The following is a 20,655-nucleotide window of genomic DNA, read 5'->3' as shown; positions in this document are numbered from 1 at the left end:
TTTTTAGTTCAAAGGGATATTAAGGTGCCATTAAAAAAATTTTTTGCTTCAGGGGGCTCGAGCCCCTGCGCTCCCCCCCCCCTAGCGACGCCACATTATTCAGAAATAATTTTCAATTAGAAAATAATATCTATGATTGTGTATGATATAGACTTGGTCAATTATTAGCAATATAATTGTATAATACGTCTATAATAAATGTATAAATTTATATAGCAATACATTTGCCTATATTATCTAAATATTTATTATATAACCTCCCAATAAATTTATCCTACCCCTAACTTACCCTCTTTAAATGCTGACTCCTTACCCCCACCCTTCTCAAAAAAATGGATGCAAACTGTTTATACCCCCCCCCCCGTTCACGTAGACCATAGACGTAGCCAGGATTTTCATAAGGGGGGGGGGAAATTAAAAAATTACTGGGGGCTTCGCCCTCAGACCCTCTTTTGGGCAGGCCTTCAGCCCGCTTTTCCCCGGTCTTCGGCCGCGTTACTTTAGTCTATATATAGTCATAAATATTTTTACAAATTTTAATATAAGCCTGGAACAAATATGAAATATATTTTTATTAGTTTATATGAAATATAGTTTTATTAGTTTATATGAAATATATTTTTATTAGTTTATATGAAATATATTTTTATTAGTTTATATGAAATATATTTTTATTAGTTTATATGAAATATATTTTTATTAGTTTATATAAAATAAAATATAATAAATTACTTGTATTGTATATACCTTAATATAAAAGCATGGTAATAATTTATTCCAAACAATTATAAGTAATTTATTTATAAAAAGTAAGTAGACATATAGTTGATTTTACTCTATTATATAGAATTAGTTATAAAATACTAGGTAAAATTTCACTTTTACAGACATATTTGACAGTTAAAAAATATATTACAATTAATAATTTAACAAATTTTACTAATCAATGCTCTTGATATTAAATATGTAACAATTTGCATTCAATTATTTAACGCCATCTATTTATTTTAAAACTAATGATATTTAAATTTAATCTTCATATTATTTATCCCACAATGTCTTTAAAAGATATTTTCTGATGTCCTTATCAATATTTTATAGTTTTCTGTAAAATATATAATTCGCTATATTGGTAAAAATTACTTGATTGTCATTTGATAATTAGATATACTGTAAATCTACGACATATAATATTCCACTGTTTGTATTGTGCTTTAATATTTTTTTAATTTATGATTTAATTTTATCAATAGTTTTATAATTATATTTTACTTTTATTAAGATAAATAAATTAAAATTACTCACTTTATAAAAAATTATATTTGATATATTATATTATTTAGTAATTTTATGGATCTATTATTAATAATTATAATACATTTCACTTCTGTCTTAAGACTTATCTTTGGCTTATATTCCATTTATTAAAAGACATTTTTGGTTCATTTTATATATTTATAAATATATTTTCCCCAAAATCTATAAATTATGATGAATAGTTTTATAAAAAAATATCAACTTTTACATTCTTTCTTTTAAATTATTATTTAAGATATATGCATACATATTTGAGGGTCAGGGAGTGGGGGGAGGACTAAGGGGGATATCATTTATTAGCTAAAAATGATATTTACCAAAAGTGATAAATTTCTGAAGGGGGGGGGAATTTCCCCTTGCCTCTCCCCCCCTGGCTACGCCTATGACGTAGACGTTCTATGTGCTTATAATTATTTGTATTTTTTATATAGTTTTGCATTTTGAATATATAAAGTTATAATATATTATTATAAAAATTGTTTATAATTTTATAATTCATTAAACAATTAATTATTTTTATATTATGTTTTGAAAAATCTTATATCTTGCAATTTATTTTATATTCGATCTAAATAAATAAAAAAAAATCCATAAATACATGAAATATTTGACGTTAAAAGTTCCTTACGATGTTTTTATTATTATGAAATTGGGCGTTGAACAGTCTAAGTTAATATAAGTCTATGGTTTTGCTGAACACATGCTAAGATTATTCATTCATACATTATTTTAAAAAATGAAAAAAAAGAAAGCAAAAAAAATAAGTAGAAAAAGTAATTTCTTCCCAAATGACCACAAATTATATTCTTCATGCATGTCTTTAAATAAATCGCAGTGTCCGCTATATGAATCTAATATAAAATATTCACTTTGTGATATCTTGATACATAATTTAGATATCATAATAGTTATTTAAACTTATATAAAAGAAAATTTTATTTTATAATAGATTGGTTTTAATCCTGGTGTTGTTTCATCAATTATAGGGCATCATTATGCCGGGAAAAATCATTTTTGTACATTAAAATAAAATTCAATATTTTTCTATCTTAATCAAGGGCATTGTTTATACCAAGCACATTTAATTCCAGAAAAATTGAATGCTACAGATGAATTGAAAGCTTTATCATATGGTATTGGATTTACTAATATTGTTCAAAGAACTACAATTACTAGTGGAAATCTAACTAAGTTTTATAAAATAATATAATTATAAATAAATATATTTTAGAGATGAATTAAAAAGTGGTGCAAAGTTATTGTTAGAAAAAATTATATTTTATAAACCAAAAATAGCAGTTTTTAATGGAATAGGTAAATAATCTAAAAAATTCTTAAGATAAATATTATTTAAAAATGAATATTCATATATACAGGAATATACAAAAGTTTTAGTCAAAAAAAAGCTTTTAATTTGGGTAAGCAACCAGAAATTGTAGGAAATACAAGTGTAAGTTTTAATTTAAAATTATTAGAATACCCCAATGATATCTATGATAAAACCATAAAGTCATCATATTAGTCTGTTTATATGATAGAGATAGAGAAATTTATATAGAAGAATAAGTTTAGACCTAGTCCTAAGACAAATATTCATTGTTGATATGAGGGCCTTTATTTATTTTAAATGCTAGAAAACTAATATTTTACAAAACTTTCTCATTTTTATGGTGGTACATAATTTTATAAAATAAACAGTAAAGGTGTTAGATCTGGTATTAGCTCAGCTCCAGATCTTTTGGTTCTTTTAAAATAGCTGGTTCCTAATTGATACTTAACAAATATTTATTAACAAAATAGTTTATGATATAAAAATAATAATAAATATTAAAAAAAATTATATTTTGTTAAAAAATTTATTATGAGATTAACAATTTACTAATGGGGCAGACAACAATAATAATATTTTAATGGTTTACATTACCAATGCAAAATTATTTTGTGGACAACAACTAAAAACATTTATAGATTGGATTAAGCATTCCATAATCAAATGACTTTTAACATCAAGGTAAGCTAAAATTTAGTTAAATAGTGAAAGTTAGTTAATAAGCTATAGCCATGGGGGGGGATCAAAAAATTCTGCCCATAATCATGGCCTCCAAGTTTTTTTTGGCCCCTGAAATAATCTCCAAAAATATTTCCAGCCAAAAAATTTTTAAAAATAAAAGTTTTAACATTTACATTTGCTCATTAACCACATTATGAAATAATAAATGATATTTTTATTTATTTCTTTAGTTATCTTTTCGCAACAACTGAGGAAGATGAAATTATAATTTATATTCAGGACTTTTTATCGCAAAGCTTTCATTCACCTGCATTTTAGCTACTCGATACATTTTTTGTGAAAATCATAAGAAAATTTAATAATAATCAATTAAAAGGTTTTTCTGTTAAAAGTATTAAAATTTGTATTTTAAAACGATATAATGATTTCCAAATTGTTCAATACAATATAATAAATGATGATGCTAATGATTTTTGGTCTAAATGGGGGATCAAAAAAAAAATTAATAGGTGATTGCTTCAATCATGTGCATCTAGTTAATAATTTGAGTAAAAATATACCTGAAATTTTTTATTAGAAAACATATTTTAGGTATTTTAACATATTCTCTAAATATACAAGCCATAAACATAAGAGACTTTTAGACAGGAGATGGACTGATCATTCGGAAATACCTTATTTCATTTATGAGGATTTTAGGCTATTGATGAAGTATTATTTTACTTTCCTAATAAAACTCTTAACTCGGAGTTTCTAGTAATGATTCAGTCGAAGCTATTGATCTTTTGTTCAAAATGCATTATCAATTACATTATATTAGATATTGTAATTTAAGAAATAAGTAACAATTGATCTATTAAATACTATATTTTTAGCCGTATTGATTTATTTTGCTGAGCGATTTTTATAAAGATTCACTGCCGATGATTACACTTTATATCTTGTTTCAATAAATTGTCACCCTTTGACCCAAGTTATTGTATCACTGATAAAATGACCCCAATTTCTTCCTTATTAAAACTTAATAAACATATCACAAAACAAAAATCGCAAAGGGATTATTAATGGCTGAAGTAGCGGAAAGAAATTTTGAAAATGTTAATATTAAAAAAGTATTATATCTTTAAAGAATTTTATAAATGTTATTCAGCAGCTTATCATTGGGGTATCAGCAGCTACTTATGGCGCCCCATTCTCTACACTCAAGAGGGTTTTATATAGCACCAGAGACTCAATGAAGGGTGAATAAAAACAAAATTTTTGCTAATGGCTTATAGAAAAAAAATAACCTAAAACTTAATTGAAACAAAAATCGTTGTAATATTATAATATTAATTTGAATGTTCATAATTGTTTGCATTTACAAATTTTTAATAAAAGTGTTGTGATTTTCTTATCTTATCTTATCTAGCACGTTGGTCATGGACCTGTCCAAAATGAGCGAACGTTAATTACTATAGAGGCCCTATCCACCATAATAATTATGCCTATTTTTTTCCTCAAGGATACCAACAAACCTTGTAACCCAGATATAATTATTAAAGGTGTGGAACTCACCCAATCCACTAATAATATTAGCATAAGGGATAGTTATGAGTATTTTTGAGAAAGCGAGAACGGAAAAAAAGAGGTACTGTATCATCCAATACAAATTATTAGTTTTTTTATTATTATAAAAATTATTTTTTATTGTTGATCCTTGAGCAAGGATCTTGTGATAATTGAATATACTTTTCAGAGAAATATTTATTTTGCTTATTATAATTTATATTTTGTGGTTTAGGTAAATTTATTATATATTGTTCAATTTGGATAGTTATTCATAGGAAAATTATTAGAATTATTATTTATAGACGCTTTTTGTTTGTAGTTTATATAAAGAATGATAATTTGTTTGAAAGGACTTTTTAAATTTTGTAAAATTTTTTATATATAAATTTTTATTTAAATTTTAACTTTTTAATTTTTTTAAAATTTTTCTATTATAACTTTGTAAATAAAATATTTTTGTAACTTATTTAAATTAGTTTATTACATTTTAATCAGGGCTGAGAACCCAAGCCATACTCTCCCGAACCCTTAATTTTGTTGAACCCAAACCTGAACCATTTATTTAGATTTAGGCGTCAGGATTCCAAGCTTCTTTAACAAAAAAATTTTTTTTGGAAGTCTTAATGACGATATTTTAGAAGATATTATGATAATTCGCTTTCCTAAATAAAATTTTTAAAATAGAAATATAATATTATTTTTTAAATTGTATTGCGGTATTATAGTAATATATTATAATTATGATAATAAATTATTTTTATGTTAATGCTAATTAAAATGAATTTTTTTTTAAATAAATGATGTTTCTGTTATTTTAACTAATTTTCATAAGTCATTATTTTTCTGGTCTCCGAACCCTGAACCCGAACTTCTGAACTCAAACTCGAACCCATTATTTTTAGAAGGAGGGTTCACAGTCATGATTTTAATTCTTTTGATATTAAATATTTTTCCTTTCCATTTGGCCACAGTTTAGTTATAAAACAAATAGCAAAATTATTTATATGAACATCTGACTATTTGTTTTATTTAAAAAAAATATTGGCCACCACAAATAAACAGTTGGCCCTTCCAATTAAATATACTAAACACGTTTATCCGAAATAATTATATTGTTTTGCTTTTGAGAGTTCCAGTTCAAATATATGGTTTATATTTTATTAATTAAAATAAAAATCACTTGATAATGCATAAAAAAATATCAGAAATAGATTAATCTTGAAACACTATCATATTTAATTTGTAAAATTTATTTTAAATATCAAATAATCGTAATTAATTAGCCATTAATTATTAATTATTTTGTTTTATTTATTGAAAAATTATTTTACATAGAATTTCTCTAAGACCAAGTTTTTACTTCTACACCTTATGATAATCATTTATCACCCTATTGATCTAAGCCCTATGATATAATACATTATGGATCTATTGATGACTATTTTAAGCCAGGTTTGGTTAAAAAGTTGCTCCTACTCTACCCAGCAATAATTGAATATATGTTAATCGAATAAATATATTACTATAAGCCCTAAATTTTTTTTATTAGAAATAATAAATTTTATACTCATGTTACCCTATGAAGGCTTTTAAATATTTTATTACATTTATCATTTTACTATTGCCATAGCTAGTTACCGTTTTATTGTAAAAGATTGGGTGTTTAATATTTTTTTAATTATAGGTTATCTATGTAATGCCTTCGTCAAGCGCTCGTTGCTCACAATTACCAAGATTACAGGACAAATTAAAGTATTTTGTAACTTTGAAAAAACTGTTAGATTATATCAAAGGTAAAATCTTACAAAATAATATATCATTGTTAATCTTCATAGATATAATATTTATTATTTATCAATTTCATTGTGCATTATATGGACGGAAAATATAATAACATTTCATATCTTAGAAATGAACTAAGAATCAGAATAATGGTTCGATTCCATTCCGGTTTTTAGTTTTAAATTTATAACCGGATTTTCCGCTTATCTTGAAGAAATTTATAACGTATCTTTCATTCCGATTTTTCTGTTTTTAATTTTTTTAAATAAATCTTAATAATTTTTTAAAAATTAAAGAAAATAAATTAAATTTTCTATACTATTTATTAAGTATTTAAATTTTTTATAATCCTTTAAAACAAATCAGAAACCTGACTGATTGCTCTGCCAGCCCGGGTGTTTAAATATTCTTTACAGCTCGGATTTTGAATTTTTTTTACCTCGGGCTTTAAATTATGTACTAATTGGCATTTCACAGTTAGTTTTAAGCTGATATCTTCTTCTCCGTTTAATGGCGATTTCCAGTTTAGCCACTTTCCCCTCTAATTTAACTTTTTCATTTTTGCCTCAATATTTGTAAGATTCATTTTTCTCATATCCGCTGCTATCACCTTAATCCTCGTCATCTTGGCCTTCCTCGAGGTCTTGTTCTACCTACTTCCATCAAGGTCCATCTCTTTACTCAGTCATCTTTTATCTTACATCTCACATGCACAAACCATTATCTATTTCTTCTCATTACCACTCCAATCACTTCTATTCTCATTCTTGCTCGCAATTCCTTGCTAATCTTTCTCACTCAGAGATAACTCACACATCCATCTAGTCATCTTCATCTTGGTCTTTCAAATTTGGCTTCGTGAGCAATTTTCATTGCCCATGTTTCGCCGCCTTAAAACCTCCTCACAAGTTAAAAAAATTGAGGCATTAAAAAAAAATTTAAACTAAAATTGAAAATGAAACAATTGTATTGATATAAATTTTCAAAATATAATAATTTAGAAATCCATGAAAAACAATCCCGCTTAATACGATTCTTAATTCATATTAAAAATAAATTTTCATTTCAAAATATAATTGTTTAGCAATTCTATGAAAAAAAAATCCAGCCGAAGATTATTAATTCATATTAAAAATTAATTTATTCATCAAAAGCATTATCGAAATCTAGAGGTTTAGGCAAATTTTGAGTTAGCCGTTTTAAAAAATCGGTTTAAAATGAGCCGTTTAATAATACTAGTTATTTAATTATAACAAATATAAAATATCTCTAAAAAATAAAATATTCTGGTGCCAGCCAAATGGCAAAAAAAGAAGAAAAAGTATTATATTGTATTATTTATTTTTTTCAAATAAGCAACTATTAATTTTAAATTTGTTTTACATAATTAGTTAATAATTATTGGAAATTCCGAATCCCCATGGAAATGGGAATTCGGAATATTTTTTAAATATTTTAAAAAAAAATAAAACGTGGGAATTCCGAATCCCACATGATTCCGTATCCCAATACGACCGTTATTTTTGACCTTTTTAATTTTTTCAAAGCAAATAGGTAAAAATATATATTGTAAACATGTTAAATTATAATTTCAGTGAAGATGTACTATAGAAAAGTTACAATAGTCATAATCATTATTTTTGAACTTATTTGAATTTTTTTAAAGCAAATAGGTAAAAATATAATTGTAAACATGTAAAATTAAAATTTCAGTAAAGGTGTACCATATAAAAGTGACAATTGTCATAATCGTTATTTTTGTTTTTCAAAGATAGGTAAAAATATATACTGTAAACATGTAAATTAAAATTTCAGTGAAGATATACAATGGAAAGTGACAATTGTCATAATCGTAATTTTAAAACATTTTTGACCTTGTTTAAAGCAAATAGGTAAAAATATATGTTGTAAATACGTTAAATAAAAATTTCAGTGAAGATGTATCATAGAAAATTGACAATTGTCATAATCGTTATTTTTTAACATTTTTCAATTTTTTTAAAGCAAATAGGTAAAAATATATATTTGTAAACTTGTTAAATTAAAATTTCAGTGAAGATGTGCGATAGAAAAATGACAATTGTCATAATCGTTATTTTTGAATTTTTTTAAAGCTAATAGGTAAAAATATATATTGTAAATTTGTTAATATTAAATCGATTAAAGTTTAAAAAACTATGATGAATTTTATTTGTAATTCTTTTGTATATATATACATTTATATAATTATCCAATTTAACTTCTAATAATATGCAATTTGATTAACCTCGATAATATAATATTACATGTCGGAAAGTTATAATATAATACACAAATAACGTCCTTTTAAAATATATAACGTGACCTTTTAAAATATATCTTACAATAATAAATATTCAAATGTAACAGTTAAATTAAATGAATCCTAGAAAAATACAATTAGTTTAGTTTACCCTATAAATCTTCATGAAGGTCATAATTCTCATATAAATACTTGTTCAAAATCGGAGTCTGATGTTAAAATGAGATGTTAATTAATTCTAAAATCTTAATCTTTTAATTAAATTTTTAAATTAATATTTAGAAATCTGCATAATCAAGTTTTCAAAATAATTTAAAATGTCGACGAGAAAGATGGATATTGAAGATAAATTTGTTACAGATAATATATACAAAGTTATTTCCTTATAAAATGATGATATGTAATTTCCTTTTCCTGATATCGCATAAATTATGATCTCGATAAAAATAAACACAAGGTATAAATTTCATTGTAAGAAGTGCAGTTAGGGTTTATCATCAAATAAAACTAGGAGGAAATATTTAAATTTTCATATTAATGTGTAGCCCAAACCTTAATCTTTAAAATAAATGTGAATCAAAGCTGTATATATAATAGTTTTTGAGCTAGATCTGTTTATGTGAAAGTTAATTTTCTGGCCATTAAATATTATTTAAGAATTATATTATAAATTAACATCTCATTTTATCATCAGACTCCGATTTTGAACAAGTATTTATATAAGAATGATGACCTTCATGAAGGTTCATGGGCAAACTAAACTAATTGTTCTAGGGTTCACCTACACTGAAATTTTAATATAACATGTTTAACAATTTAGGTTTCTACCCATTTGATTTAATAAGCTTAAAAATAATTATGACCATTGTAACTTTTCTATGGCACATTTTCATTGAAATTTTAATTAACATGTTTACAATTTATTAACCATTTTTTCAAAATAAATTACCAACATGGCTATTATCACTATGGTTCCTCATCACAGAAATATTGTTAACGTGTTTACAATATATATTTTTACCTATTTGCCTCAATAAATTCAAAAAAGTAAAATAATAATGATTATTAAAATTTCCACTTATCTATGGGTAATCTTCACTGGAATTTTAATTTAACAAGCTTACAAATATATATTTTTACCTATTTGCTTTAAAAAAATGGAAAAAAGTTCAAAAGATTACGACAATTGCCACTTTTCTATGGTACATCTTCACTGAAATTTTAATCTAACATGTTTACTATATATATTTTTATTTATTTGCTTTGAAAAATTTAAAAAAGTTAAAAATAACGATTATGACAATTGTCACTTTTCTATGATACATCTTCACTGAAATTTTTATTTAACATTTACAACATTCATTTTTACCTATTTGCTTTAAACAAGGTCAAAAATGTTTTAAAATTACGATTATGACAATACTTTTCTATTTCAAACATAAATTTCAATTTAATAACACAGGCTGAAATTAAAAAATAAACAAATACAAAAATTTTAAAAACTTTTTATTCACTCCAGTAGTGACTTCTACTAACGGGATTTTTCGCCTTCAACATTTTTGCTTTTAAAAAATCTTGCTAATAAAATACGACTTTTCACAAATGAACCAAGAGAATTCCTTTTTATTCGACAAAAAATTCAAATAGAAATTTTTAGACACAATTATGGTTCCTTTTTGGGGACTCAATTATAGAATTTTATTTTTAATTATAAATTTATAAATTATAATATTTTTAATTAGGTTTTATATTATTATAAATTTGTGTTTTTAATTTTATAGATAGAAATTTTTAATAACTAATTAGTTTTGTTTCCAAAGAATATTACAATAAATTTAATATAATTAAAAAAAAAAAATCTAGGGTTTAAATGAATAATTTTTTAAAAAATTCAACATTTTTGGCTCCTATCCTTTAATTTTTGAGTGTTTTACAGGAAGTGAAAAAAGCAAGTTTTGACGAGCTTTTCCACCTATAAAGTAAAAATATTTTTGTCCTGGATATTGTTATAATTTTGAAAATGACTAATCCATTAAAATGATATATTTTATACATTATAAAATTTTCTCTTATTTATAAATTTATTCAGGTTACAATATAGAAATTGATCCTAATGTTGATTTTATATTTCCAAATATAAATGCATAATACCTTCATCATGTTTCATATATATAACAAATCAAATGGAATTGTTGGTAACTAATAGAAATGATTATTTTTATTTTGTGACTAACATAAAATGGATAGTATCTAATTATAACATATGTTTTATATTTTTGTTACCAATGTTTGAAAAATCCATTGCACAATTTATTTCTAATATATTTATGCAATATGATCAAATACGAGGTATAATCAATTATTTTCTTTATATATATATTATAAATTGTATTTATTTATTATACTGAATAAATAAATATAATTAAATGAATTGACCTCAAGGGTAATAATCTATTTAGTAAAACTAATATTGAGGTATTTTGATAAAAATGCTAACATTTTAAATATTTATATCCAAAATTAAGGTAAAACTATTGAACAGATAAAAATTAGTTATTGGGATATGGTTGTTATTACAGCTGCTGATCATATTCAGAAGTTATATTTTGAAAATGTTATTAAATACAAACAATCTTTAAAAGTATTACCAGATATACCAATTTATGTATTCTCGGATGGAGAATCTATAAAAATAGGTATTGAACTTGTGAATTTAAATAAATTTATATAAAATATAATTTTAAAGGAACAGGTCTTGCTACTTTAAAAGCTATTTTTAAACTTGCAAATATTTACAATCTTGGTCAAGTATTAAGGTCTAAAATTTTAATGATTCACTCAGGGGGTTACAGTCAAAGGTTGCCACATTATTCTTTAATAGGAAAAATTTTTATGCCTTTAACAATAGAAAATTATGAACATGATAGCCACAAAAATTATCAATATGACTTATTAGATTTTAAATTAGCAATATTTATACCTCTGATTCCATTCATGTTTTCAAATTTGAGCAATAAAGGGGGTATTATGATAACATGTGCAGATGATATTCAAGTTTATCAATTAAATTCCTTATCAATTACAACTGAAAATAAAAATCCTATTGCATATGATATTCTATGTTTAGCTCACCCTTCATCTATCCAAATTGGTATGAAACATGGTGTTTTTGCTCTAAAATCTTTAAGAACTTTTTTTCTCAATCATGATGCTATAATTGAGAAAAATGAAATATATAAAATCTTGCAAAAGCCTTCCAAATTTGATATGATGAAAGAACATGCCATATTATTTTACAATAATTCTATAAATAGTCTTGAAATTAAACATGAGGGTTACAGTAATAATGAATATTCTACATCAAACACATTGAATGAAATTGTTTTTACAGATAGTAGTTTTGTGATTGGGCCACAGATTGTATCATCATTATATAATTTAGTTTTGAAGGAAAAAGATTTTTCACAAGCAATCATGGATCAAAATGAAGAAATTGATTGTTATGTAGATTTTTTGCAATCAAACTTTGCTATTAAATTTGATTCCTTATTGTATTCAACTACGAAAACACTGAAGATTAAACTTCATGAAATATTTAAAGAGTGTGACATTAAAATTTTTGTTTTAATGAAGTCAAAATTTTTCCATTTGGGGACTTTACCCGAAATTTTAGATGCTTATTGTTTAACTCCAATCATTTTATCTCATAGTATAAAGGATAATTTGCCAGTGTTTCCTTATTTAAATATACACCTAGCAAATGCCCTTCATTTTAAACCAATTGTTAATTGTTATATTGAATCCTCTTCTGGTCAAAATATATTTCATTCGATTCCTGATCTTGACATTAATATTAAACGAGTGGACTCCTCAAGAAGTATTAATAACTCTCTGATATTAGGCTGGGACTGCCTTGAATTTGACCTAGCCATAGATTCGCCACGATACATTATAGAGTTTTGCTCTTTATTTTTTTTTGATAAACTTAATGTAAGTATAAAAGCTGAAAAAATATTCAAATTGAATGGTGATAATATCCTAAGCCACGTTGAATTTAATGTAACCGATTTATTAACTCATGCAATATCTGCTCAAGGTAGCTCCTTTATACCCACTATTTTCGATATTCCTCCTTCAACTTTGTGGTTTACTTACCCCGTGGATAAATCCATTTTTAAAGGAGATGCCACACTTTTAAGCGAGAATCAAGAGATTGGATATGTCACGTTTTGTTTTGGAATTGAGGACGATATAAAAATGACTTCTAAATTCATTCGGTTGTTAGATTACAGCATAAGTTACCTAAAGTACTTGGGCAAATTTTTTTATACATTCCTTGACAATACTGAAACTCCAACTAGAGCCAATATAACACTTTGGGATTTAAAGATATTTCCCATTTGTAAGAATCCTACATTCTCATTCATTAAAACCTACAATCTGGTCATTTCTTTTCTGAAAGAAATTGATATCACACATCTTAACCGCCAAGACCTGAAATCGCGATTAAAGAGAGCATCTACTTATTTATCCGCGAGCGATGCAGGATTAAGTAACAGCGAGATGTTGGTTTCTATGAATGATATTTGTAAGAATAAGCATGCAACGCCATTCTTATCAAATTATCGGAATTCGTTGCTCCAAAATATTAGACAGTATTTAAAGTCGTAAATATATCCCTAAAAATCAAATGACTCTTTTCAATATTAGAAAAATATCATTACATTATATATATTCACAATACTCTAATTCATTCACTCCAATTAGACGCCTAGTTTAACAAAGTATATAATAACCAAAAATATTCGGATTCGTTTATTTTCTTTCCCTATGAGATTCTATAATCATAATTTATTTGTAAATTCAATTGTAGTATGGACAAAGTTTAAAATGAAATATTATAGTAAATTTAATATTACGTTTTACATATTTTTCTAATCAAAAAAAATGAAATACGAATTTATAAATAAAATTATTTTATTAAAAAAAAGTTTTTTAAAAAAAAATGAGTCTTATGGGACTAGAGATCTACACTCTCCCATTTTATATTTCTTCAAAAAAATATATATTAAATTATAATCAATAGGCGAAATATTATAATATTTAAAAAATATGTTTTTTATTAAAAAAAAGAAGAACCTTAATTTAATCATTATATTATGTCTGTTTATAAATTAAATTTACTATCATAATGTTTTCATTGGTTCTATAAGCTACATAGTCGTTCAGGTCATATTGATCCTTTGTATTGTACGATTAGCGTTTACTGTTCATGAGCAGGAAAAGCACTTTCTCAAAAAAAATGAATTTGATTTCATTTTTCATAAAAACAAAGGGTTATTAAATTAAAAAGTATATTATATAAATTTAAAAAAAATTCTTCAAGAAGTTTAAAAATAATGCCACTATGTCCCAAATACCATTATTGTATAATTCAATATATAAGATAAGAAAATATATATAGATGTGCATATTTCACAAATCATTTTTTTTTAATTCAGTGGAGGAAAAAATCTAAAAACAAAAATAGCTAAAGATTATAAAACAAGCCATTGTAAGGATGGTTCTCTTTTTAACGCGGTCATATTTTGCAAAAATTGAAAAGTTAAAAAAAAATATTCATTTTTATTGCACTTTAATTTTAAAAAAAATTATAAATAAGTTCGTAATAATTGTGACTCGATGTAAATTGGAATGGTGATATTAATTTGGAATAATTTATAATATTTTTCTTTCAGGAATTTAGGCGAAGTCCTTGAATTCTATATTTTTTTTATTTTTTTTTATAAAAAAATATAAAATGCTTTAAGCTGGAAAAATCTAGAATTATTAGGTTAAATATAAATATTAATAAGCCTGTTATTTCAAATTTTATAGGTGTTTCAAAATTTATAAGTGTTGAAATTTTATTAAATTAATTATTCAGTAAAGCTTATTAATCTACACCATGAAATGTATTCGATAAAACTACTTTATTTTTGAATGTTAAGAAATAAGGTTTTCAAATGATATTGCAAAATCCGCATGATTATTTGATGTATAAATGACCAAGCTTCGAATAGATTTATTAACTCATATTTTGCCATATGTTTAGGTTCCACTATTCGTCATAAGCCAATAATCAGATTTTGGTAGTTCTAACTTTTCTTTTATAACATACCAATTCACTAATGATAAAATTATCTAAGAAGGTTATGATAATCGATATCAGTCCATGTCACAGAAGTTAATGATCACTATCAGAGATAAAATAGGCCAACCATAGATGATAATATAGAAAGCTTTAATCAAAATTTTGTTATTATGACAAACTTTATATGATAAATCATGTTGTAAGATCGTTGATCCAAACTGTATTCATAGAGAACGTCGACCCTTTTACTTTTTGTAAAAGAAGATTATTTAAGGGTCAGGTTTTATAGAACACGCCACGTTATTAAAACTACATTTAATAGGTTCACGACTGATATTTATTTTTGCATAATTAATGTTTGAAACATAAAACGATTTTACGATATCAAAAACTAGGATCGAGTTAGAAAAAAGAACATTTTCACGCTATGTTACTGTTATTACCTGATATTACTTACACAAATACTAAATAAAATATATAAAAACACAGATCTCCACGACACTCACACGTATATAATGTAGACCTAGGCAATAACGATCGTTTAGACGTTTATAAATGTTAAGCCATATAAATAATCTTTACCTTCAACGAATTGATTTTTATCTTCAAAATCAGATATAGATTATCTGTCTTTCTTTCGACTCGTGATTCAAGATTCTTATTATTTCTAATCATTTTCTGATTAAATTTAATGCGCGAGGGGAAAGGTATCTTTAAACACCTTAATTCATTATAAAAATTATCAAATATTACTACCACCTGCCAGTGAAAAGTAATAAATATTAATTTTACTTTAATGGGTTCGCTTAACTAGTCAATATGGTTTATTCGCATCCTTTGGGCGTTTTAATTGTACTTTTAGCCTTTTCATGCCTATTTGAAACCCGTTCATGGATTGAATGGCAGCCTGTGCACTGTTTGGATTGTCATAACTCACAAACCCTTGATATAAAGATTAATTTATTTATGTATAGTTTGATTTCTTTGTTAGTCACTATAAATTTTTGCTTTGAGTTATTTCACTGTTCAATGTTTAAAATACCAAACAAAGATTATTATAAATTTCTTAAAATCAGGATGTCGAACTATTAAATGTAACGGTTTAGTTCCATTCCGATTCTTTCAAAACGGTTTAGTTTCATCGAGTTATTTTTTATAACAAATTTATATCGGTTCGTAAAGTTTTAAGTTAAATTTAGAGATTCATATCATATTTCCTTAAGATTTTTTTTATAAGTTTGAGATTTTTTATAATTAATCATAATTTATAGTGTATTTTTATAAATTGATTTCCAAAGAAAATCTAATAAAAATATTTTTAAAATATAAATTAAATAAATAGAAGTTGAATTTCTCGTATTTTATTATATTAATAAGAAATAACAAATAAACAAGAAACGAATTAATGAAATATATAGTCTTATTAAAATAAATAATATTTCAAATTATACTAATAATTTAAAAAGCCGGTCGGAAAATATTTACATTGGTTCGATTTTATCCTTTAAAAAATTTTTTTTATAACGGTTCGTCAATTCTAGTATCCCGGTTTAAACCCTGCTGAAAATTGATCAAATAACGAATTTACCAAAACATTTGCTCTGATTTGTGGCTTTATCAACGAAAACTTTAGCACTAATTACAGTTCCAAAAGGTATAAACATTTGCATCAGTTCACTATCTCCGAACTCTTGTGGAAGATGATAAATAAATAGATTGCAACCTTCAGGCCCTAAATATGAATGAAACTAAGCACAAATAATTTATAAAATTATTAGTAACCTTCGCGTTGTTGTTGAGTTGTAAAAATCGGGGTAGAAGCCAATTGGTGAGCAGTCAAAGCTTGATTGAACGTTCCATATATAGCGGTAGCAGGATAAGCTGGTTAATAAAAGCGATATTGGTCAAACATTTATTATTATATTTCAGTAGTTAAATCAAATATATCAGGGTTGTGCATTTGACCGGTCAAATACGTTTCGGTCAATTGACCGATATTTGACAGGTCAAATATGGCCAAATTCAAATATATGTTTTTTTAAGTCAATATTAACTTTATTTTAAATATAATAATAAAATGAATCTATAATATTAATTTTTTAAATTCATTGTCGTTCAATAACTATGTTTAGCTCTCTGTAGCAGAGTCTTGTTCTGACTCATTCAATATTATCATTTTCTTTAATATTTTTTAATCAATTTTACTGATGTCGAGATCTTTCGATTTCTATTTTCAAAAGAATTTTAACCCAAATCGACCTATTTCTTAAGAAGAACTAGGAATTGTTAGTCTCTTAATGGGCATGATGGCAAAGTTTTATCTATTAACTTGAGGTCGGAATTGATTGTTTCTTATGGAAATTACTGTTTTCCACATAATTTGCTATTAAGCATGCTGATTTAGCTTCTGAAATTAATTATATCACTTAAAATATTTTGGTCATCACAACCTTGTAAAATGGCTAATTCTTGAATTATATCATATACTTCATTGAATTCACTACTAGTGAGATGCTCCACTTGATATTGGGGACCCAAAAAATAAGCAATATTGTGATAACATGTATTTATATCGTTTTTTTCCTGTTATTAATTTATTTTTTTTCGATTTTTTTAGAGCATTTGACCGTATTTGACCAGGTCAAATACTCCTCCTGTTAATTGACAAATTTGACCGGTCAATTGACCGACTTGCCAACCTTGAAATATATAGAATATAAAAGAACATAAGGCATAACCATGATTTTGCTCAAGGGAAAGGCACTTTAGGGTAACTTCCCTCCATTAATTTATTTTTCAATTTTGGCCTTATTACATTATAAAAAAATATAATTTTCATTTTAATTTTTTTTCGGAGTTTGAAAAAAATTTTGAGCAAAAATCTTTAAAGATTTATTTCTTAATTTGTGATTTCATCTTAAAAAAAGATTATTTTATTCATAAAAATTACAAAGATTTACTTATAAATTTGGTAATTTATATGTAAAATTTGATCATAAATCTCTTTAAAAATATAGATGCTCAAAATTTTTTGAAAATTTGTTTCAAAATCGTTTCTTAATGTTTTTTTCTAAAAAAATTCAATTAGTCATTCAAAAATTAGTATTTATAATAAGATTGTATTTATTTTGAGGATATAGTGGGACGACCTGAGTGTAATCTATATTATTTTAACTTTATTAAATTTCAAAATAATATGTGATAATAGAAGACTATTTACCGTATGCCTGCAAAGCTTGAACACTTTGTAGCGTTGCCGCTGTCGGGCTTTGTAATAAAGGATCAATTGAATATGCGCTCCCTAGTATTTAACATAATTTTTGTTATATAATTTTTAAGCTTTCTCCCAATCATTACCATACTACCTACTATTTATTTTTTTTAATTAAAATAATTTGCCATATTTTTTCATATAACCAATATTCATCTTTTTTTTAAATAAATGATCAATATTATATAAATATAATTTAAAAAAATATATCTATGTGTCTGTAGCATAATTTGCTATAAAATTATCTTAAAAATTTATAATGAAATAATATATTTATAAATCGATCTGATTTACCTTGATAATGATGGCCCAAGAGACTAGGCTGTGCAGCTGCAATAGTCGCCAGGGCCGCGTTTGAGGAATACAGTTGTTCTAAAAATGCCATTTGTTGCTGTTGGGTGTGATGATGATGTTGCAAATTTAGGGTGTGTTGGTGATGAGGTGAGGCTAGTACAAAACTCCCGGTATTAACCGCATTATTACTACTACTATAATGGCTGTGTACTCCTACGCAAGTGATTTGACTAGCCGTAGAAATTTCGTTACTATTTGTAATCGATGAAGAGCTAGTACTTGAATTACTAATTGTACTGTTGTGTGAGCCGGAAACGGTAGTAGTTAAGCTGCCATGCTGCGAATGGTTTATACTTCCGCCCAAAGCTAATCCTACATTGTTAATCCCAGAACTCGATATTATATGTCCTTGATGTTGTTGCTGGGCTGCCAATGCTAGAAGTAATTGCTGGTGATTATGGGGTCCTCCTATGACTTGGGCCCCGGATAATGTCCCATAGGCTGAAGGAGGGGTAGTATTTACCGCTCCTAATGCAGCTAATGTTGCAGTATGACTACCACTTCCATTTAAATCTTATTCAGATTTGTTTTCCAAAATAAAATGATTATAAGATATATATGAATAATTTGCTGTTATTGCATTCAAATGGTGAATAATGATTTGATAAATTAATAATGTTTCATGGAGGATACAAAAATGGTTTATATTAATTATATTTAAGGGCTGGTTAGGTTGCTAATGCGAATTCTTTTAAAGTAGGTTATAAAATATTATATTTTTTACCCCAACCCAAATTTAGATTGTGTAATCAATATGAAAATGAATTAAAATATAATATTTATGACTATTATATTATATTGCCTTGACAAAAATAATTTACATATTGACAATATAAAATTATGAAAGTAATTAGCCGAGTTATTTTATTATTTGATCGATAAACAAAACAATAATATAGGTAGTCGTTATTCATCATTTTTTAAAAATTTCTCTTAAAATTTTAATTTTTTCAATTATACGAAAAATATTTGATTTTATATATTTAGTTATAAGTAATGCTCTCATAAGTGGTCGAATATTTCTCAAATTTTTGCATTATTGTATTTATTTTTGAAAGGCGCCTTCAAAAATAAATATTTTATTTTACCGATTGAATAAATTGTAAATTGTATATATAAAGGTTTTAGAGAAGTGTAAAATATTGCCTAATACTCTCTAGGTTAGAAAGCAAAAAGTAACACCTTTTATTCACCCTTAAAATTAAAAGACATTTGTCTAAATGATAAAAGACAGCATCATAACAATGCCACTTGGCTTAAGATTTACAATTTTAAACTTTGATTTAATTATTATGCTAAAGGTATCATTTATGTAATTTATTCAGCTTCAGCTGTAAATTTTAAATCATAGATTATTACCTTAATATTAAATTATTTATAAAATTAAAATCACTCTTACCATTATCGAATCATTTCATAATATTTTTAATATTTTTTTACAATATATTGCGAAAAATTTGATAATTTCAATTCGTAAGCGAAATTACAAGAAAAATCTATTATATCGATGAATAAATATATAAAGTAGGCAAATAGGTTTAACATGTGTAGGGGAGGGGGAGGTAATAAAATTAACAAGAAAAAAATATATATTTGAAGAGATGAAAAATCGAAAAATAAGATAAGTAGTTGCTTGTTTACATGATGTTGCGATGCGATTGCAACATTATCTGCCAGATTTTCACAGATTTATTAATTAAGGAGCAATTAATTATTTGAGGTTAGTATCATTGTTTTATAAAAATTTGTTTTAGAAATTTCGGAATAATTTTTTGAATGTCAAAATAAAGTTCGATAAAATATCTGAGAATGTTGGAGCTGGGAACCAATATTAAAAAATCGAATGACAAAAAAATTAACGGTTAACTTTATCTATGGAAAAGAAGTATAACGGTTAAGTTTCCTGGAGAAAAAAGGCAATAGTTTGTACAGTACCGTTATTTAGAAAAATGTAA

The 20,655-nt window shown here is 25.1% G+C and overlaps 3 protein-coding genes and 1 long non-coding RNA gene across 7 annotated transcripts in view; 3 read left to right on the top strand and 1 right to left on the bottom strand.

Moving 5' to 3' along the window:
• The first annotated feature begins 2,055 nt into the window (after positions 1 to 2,055).
• Positions 2,056 to 11,137, top strand: LOC135922164 (G/T mismatch-specific thymine DNA glycosylase-like). Its single transcript, XM_065456590.1, has 7 exons — positions 2,056 to 2,224; positions 2,267 to 2,333; positions 2,376 to 2,508; positions 2,549 to 2,631; positions 2,694 to 2,767; positions 6,564 to 6,672; positions 11,032 to 11,137. The coding sequence occupies exons 1-7, from the start codon at positions 2,132 to 2,134 to the stop codon at positions 11,088 to 11,090; spliced, it is 618 nt and encodes a 205-aa protein (XP_065312662.1). The 5' UTR covers positions 2,056 to 2,131; the 3' UTR covers positions 11,091 to 11,137.
• LOC135922165 (uncharacterized) lies at positions 3,920 to 4,308 on the top strand. Its single transcript, XR_010570763.1, has 3 exons — positions 3,920 to 4,039; positions 4,086 to 4,153; positions 4,204 to 4,308. It is a non-coding gene; the product is annotated as an uncharacterized LOC135922165 (long non-coding RNA).
• A 99-nt stretch (positions 11,138 to 11,236) lies between the features above and the next one.
• LOC135931502 (fucose-1-phosphate guanylyltransferase-like) lies at positions 11,237 to 13,749 on the top strand. Of its 3 annotated transcripts, XM_065468669.1 has the most exons (4): positions 11,323 to 11,385; positions 11,485 to 11,540; positions 11,585 to 11,638; positions 11,689 to 13,749. In XM_065468669.1, the coding sequence occupies exon 4, from the start codon at positions 11,772 to 11,774 to the stop codon at positions 13,611 to 13,613; it is 1,842 nt and encodes a 613-aa protein (XP_065324741.1). In that variant the 5' UTR covers positions 11,323 to 11,385; positions 11,485 to 11,540; positions 11,585 to 11,638; positions 11,689 to 11,771; the 3' UTR covers positions 13,614 to 13,749. The 3 variants fall into 3 exon arrangements, with proteins under 3 accessions (XP_065324739.1, XP_065324741.1, XP_065324740.1); XM_065468667.1 differs by lacking the exon at positions 11,323 to 11,385 and adding an exon at positions 11,237 to 11,291 and having other exon boundaries at positions 11,468 to 11,638; XM_065468668.1 differs by having other exon boundaries at positions 11,368 to 11,417; positions 11,468 to 11,638.
• A 196-nt stretch (positions 13,750 to 13,945) lies between these two features.
• Positions 13,946 to 20,655, bottom strand: part of LOC135922224 (uncharacterized) — a 160,312-nt gene continuing 153,602 nt past the window's right edge. The window contains exons 8-15 of one of the 2 annotated variants that reach the window (XR_010570792.1): positions 18,641 to 19,213; positions 18,296 to 18,376; positions 16,858 to 16,956; positions 16,664 to 16,807; positions 15,868 to 16,017; positions 15,658 to 15,796; positions 15,255 to 15,323; positions 13,946 to 14,704 (exon numbers count right to left, since the gene is read on the bottom strand). Coding sequence is in view for 1 of the 2 variants with exons in the window: in XM_065456638.1 (XP_065312710.1) it covers positions 15,890 to 16,017; positions 16,664 to 16,807; positions 16,858 to 16,956; positions 18,296 to 18,376; positions 18,641 to 19,213 (1,025 nt within the window). In the remaining variant the exon portion in view is untranslated. The remainder of the gene's footprint in view (positions 14,705 to 15,254; positions 15,324 to 15,657; positions 15,797 to 15,867; positions 16,018 to 16,663; positions 16,808 to 16,857; positions 16,957 to 18,295; positions 18,377 to 18,640; positions 19,214 to 20,655) is intronic. The other variant, XM_065456638.1, reaches the window with a different exon arrangement.

Source organism: Gordionus sp. m RMFG-2023, chromosome 1 (genome assembly GCF_954871325.1).
Source record: "Gordionus sp. m RMFG-2023 chromosome 1, tfGorSpeb1-WG-v2, whole genome shotgun sequence".
Taxonomy (NCBI): domain Eukaryota; kingdom Metazoa; phylum Nematomorpha; class Gordioida; order Chordodea; family Parachordodidae; genus Gordionus; species Gordionus sp. m RMFG-2023.
The sequence above is the reverse complement of the archived record's forward strand: the minus strand, read 5'-3'. Positions and strand labels throughout refer to the sequence as shown.

What these genes read in the sequence shown, in the direction of transcription:
- LOC135922164 (XM_065456590.1), top strand. Translation starts at nt 2,132, where the DNA reads ATGTCTTTAAATAAATCGCAGTGTCCGCTATATGAATCTAATATAAAA. An exon ending in ACTAGTGGAAATCTAACTAA is followed by an intron (nt 2,509 to 2,548) that starts GTTTTATAAAAT and finishes AATATATTTTAG; the next exon opens with AGATGAATTAAAAAGTGGTG. An exon ending in AAATTGTAGGAAATACAAGT is followed by an intron (nt 2,768 to 6,563) that starts GTAAGTTTTAAT and finishes TTTTAATTATAG; the next exon opens with GTTATCTATGTAATGCCTTC.
- LOC135931502 (XM_065468667.1), top strand. Translation starts at nt 11,270, where the DNA reads ATGCAATATGATCAAATACGAG. An exon ending in GCAATATGATCAAATACGAG is followed by an intron (nt 11,292 to 11,467) that starts GTATAATCAATT and finishes TCCAAAATTAAG; the next exon opens with GTAAAACTATTGAACAGATA. An exon ending in TGGAGAATCTATAAAAATAG is followed by an intron (nt 11,639 to 11,688) that starts GTATTGAACTTG and finishes ATAATTTTAAAG; the next exon opens with GAACAGGTCTTGCTACTTTA.